At 30.2% G+C, this 3,650-nt stretch overlaps 1 protein-coding gene across 1 annotated transcript; it reads left to right on the plus strand.

Moving 5' to 3' along the window:
• Positions 1 to 1,814: 1,814 nt before the first annotated feature.
• PHYBLDRAFT_174992 (hypothetical protein) lies at positions 1,815 to 3,057 on the plus strand (the record flags this gene model as incomplete). Its single annotated transcript, XM_018437386.1, has 4 exons — positions 1,815 to 1,937; positions 1,987 to 2,087; position 2,470; positions 2,977 to 3,057. 4 exons carry the CDS (start codon positions 1,815 to 1,817, stop codon positions 3,055 to 3,057), a joined length of 306 nt encoding a protein of 101 aa, XP_018284738.1.
• Between the last annotated feature and the right edge of the window lie 593 nt (positions 3,058 to 3,650).

The raw sequence follows: 3,650 nt of genomic DNA on the forward strand, positions 1-3,650 counted from the left end.
CATGGATCGAATTATTTTAAAGCACATTAAAACACATCTTGTTGCTTATAGCTCGGATCGGATTTCATTTTAAGCAAAATATATCGATCCTTGCTCAGAATTATTTAACCAATTGATTGAGAAGTATACCGTATAAGCTATATATATATATACTTTTGTAATTCACTGTTTAAATAATTCTAAAAGAGAGTATATTTGAGAAATTGGATGAGAAGTTAATGATACAAGCTATATGTTTTTGTCAAACTACTACTTCGATAATTACCAAATATAGTAGTAGCAGCATTTTTCAGTAATAAAATAAATCATTTTGGAATTTACTTTATACACTAATATATTAATATGCGATATTGAAAGGCTTCATTATCTGCACGCACAAAGATATAAGCCAAAGAGTATAAGATATTAGTTAGCTATAGAGTATAATGTCAAAGTAATTGGACTTCAATTTTTGGTCAATTAATTTTGACTTTTATATGATTATATACTTGTTTTAGATGGGAAGCATACTTACTTAGGAAGATAGCTACGCCTTTTTTTTATGATAAAGCTGTTACTCAATGCATGTTCATCGCAAAAGCATTGCTGTTTATGTATATAGAATTCATAACTTTACTACGGATATGAAAGCTGAGCGCTTAGATTGTTTTTTAGACAGAGCTCATTAGCTTCAAATATTGTTTATGAAGAATGAGCAACATTATAGTTTTGCGGTTTTCTCAAGAATACTCTGACCTTTACTCTCGATCTTCCTAAGCCTCTCATTATTGCACCCCCTACACCACTCCACCCTTTTCACATACCTCAGCTACACACACATATATACAAACCTCAACTACACACATACATATACAAACTTCAACTATACACACATACATATACAAATCTCAACTACATACACACATATACAAATCTCAACTACACACATCTTAACTACACATACATCTCTTATAATATTTTTCTAAACCTAGATAAATGAATAATATGCTTGTAATTAAAGCAAGTACATATATAAATCATTATAGCTTCTATTTGTTTTGTCTATTTAAATATAGTAAAATAAATAAGATAAGTGGGTAGGTGGAGACCGAGTCGAATTGATTAAAGTGAAAGGCTAAAGAAGAATGAGAGTGTAGTGTAACAGCGATTTTGTTTTAAAGATATCAAGAAGGTTTTGATAGTAGAGTATTTGTGCTGTGTAAAGAGTGTAGGATAGTGAGATAGACGGAGGCAGTGTGTAAGAAATAATTTTTTTTATATAAGATAGGTTTGAGAATTAGGGTGTGTAACAATGTTATTATTATTATAGACTTGAGAATTATTGTGTGCGCCTATAAAGAGAGATTGCTATGGCAGGACTTTGTGATGGGTGATTTCTGTTTGGTTTAGAACCAGTTATTTAAAGATATAGTAAAAGTCGGAAGCTTTGGAGAATATGTATGATGGGATGAGATCATTATCACTGAAGACAGTCTTGGAAGTATAAGCATACAAGTGTTATGTGCGTGCAAAAGTTTAAAGGTAGTTCTGAGAACAGTGGTATATAGCACTTTTGATAGCGTTGTGCAGCTGGTGTTGTTAGGCGTAATAAAAAAAAAGAATATTGTAGTTATTGGTGTCGGTTTTTAAAGCGTTGAAAAGTTTATAAGGACACGAAAGTATGACTGAGGGCCTATTTCTTGTTCGACTCATATATACTATGGACAGCCGTCTAAAAGATAAAACAAAGAATATTTTGGTTTTTTTTAAAAAGAGTGCGCTTCCTTTTTGTATTGCGTCGCTTTCGGTCCACTTTGAGTTGCAATACAATATGAATGACGATCCCCAACAGGAATGAAGATCTTCGACAGGGATGTAGGAATGTAGGGAATGTTGAAAGAAGATTCAAGCCATCGTTAAAAAAGTTTTATTTTTGGTTTGGTTGCGGCACAGAAAAGGTTATTTTAATACACACTTCTCTCTGAATAGTTTTGAGTGAATACTAAGTGGTATTTCAACCTCCATATGGATAAAAGTGTCCCTGTCAATGGGTCCTGCTATGGTTCTTTTACTATCGGGTACACAAAGGCTGCCTGCACCACCGATTGGTAATACAAGTTTACAAAAAAGTGCACACTGCCCAAATTACCAATTCACATCCTTAGTTTGTAAGAGGACATAAAACGATATAGACGATATTGTATATTTTATATTGGTGCAGCCAATTGACTGGTAGACAGATGCCTGAGTGTGTGTAGGCGCATGTGCGTGTGCATGGGCATGTGCGTGGGCGTATGTTGAAGGGAAGAATGAAAATAGGCTGAACAGTATATCTAAAATAAAGTAAAAGCTATATATAAATATATAGATCAATAGTGATTTGTGTTATATGTTTGTATCAGTGTATGTTGAAGAGAAGAAGAAGAATATATATATATACCTAATAGTGTATTCAAGATACAATAGCAGTTTATATATATATAGTTATAGGGTAAAATTTTGACTATAAATACCGACTGTTTCAAAATAACTCGATAATATTATTGTGTAGGTTATTATTCTTTGATTAAATTCCACCGAGTGTAATTATAAAAAAAAATGGGTCCGCATCTAGATAGTATTACATATATTAAACACACTAGAAAACATAGCTTTAACTGTATGAATATATATATATATATATATATATATATATATATAATGTCTATCATACATTTAAAGTATTAACAAAAAAAAGAACCATGTAATTGTGAACAATTACTATATATATATATCATAGAACAAATCGGTTATAAGAATATATTAAAATGTATATTGTATCATTATCTATAGCTTAAAACCAATATAATTTTAATTAGAATCTTAAGGAGACAAGATATATGGATTATTTTGAAATTATTTAAGAGATATATGATACAAGCTTTATGTTTATAAGAAAGTAAAGTTATTATTACTATTGTATATGTTTTTACGATATTATTTTCTTTTGGATTCCAGTGGTCCGAGATTGTCGGAAATATCCATTCAGTCCAGATCGAACGTAATAGGCGGCCGATCTGGACAGAATCATACTGCTGATATTATATATTCTTTTTTTTATTGGTTAACTGAAATTGTAATTCTCATTCATCCTGCATATGCACCTTTCTTGATTTAGCTGCAAAACAACTTTACAAATCTTGAGGCTGCATTCTTTATTGGTTAGCAAAAAATACCATTCTTAATAATGATATACATTTACTATTTATTGGTTGACTAAAAATATATGTCTTATGAATATGAATATTTACTCTCTATTGGTTAACTGAGAATATAACTCTGTTTAATCTTGCATATCTACTAGTCTTTTAACCAATAAAATATTTCTTACTCATAGTGAAGCTACATACTTTACTGGTTTGCAAAGATATATAGTTCTTAATAATGATGCATAAGTATTATTTATTGGTTGACTAAAAATACATATCTTAGTAATCATACAAGTTTACTTTAGCTTATAACTAAGGGTTTAATGTAGTTAATAATCATATATACTCATTATTTATTGGTTAAACTATATGTACTTTACTCATTGCGCATACTTATTACTTATTGGTTAAACTATATGTACTTTACTCATTGCGCATACTTATTACTTATTGGTTAAACTATATGTATTTTACTCATTGTGC

This window comes from Phycomyces blakesleeanus (genome assembly GCF_001638985.1).
Source record: "Phycomyces blakesleeanus NRRL 1555(-) unplaced genomic scaffold PHYBLscaffold_34, whole genome shotgun sequence".
NCBI lineage: Eukaryota > Fungi > Mucoromycota > Mucoromycetes > Mucorales > Phycomycetaceae > Phycomyces > Phycomyces blakesleeanus.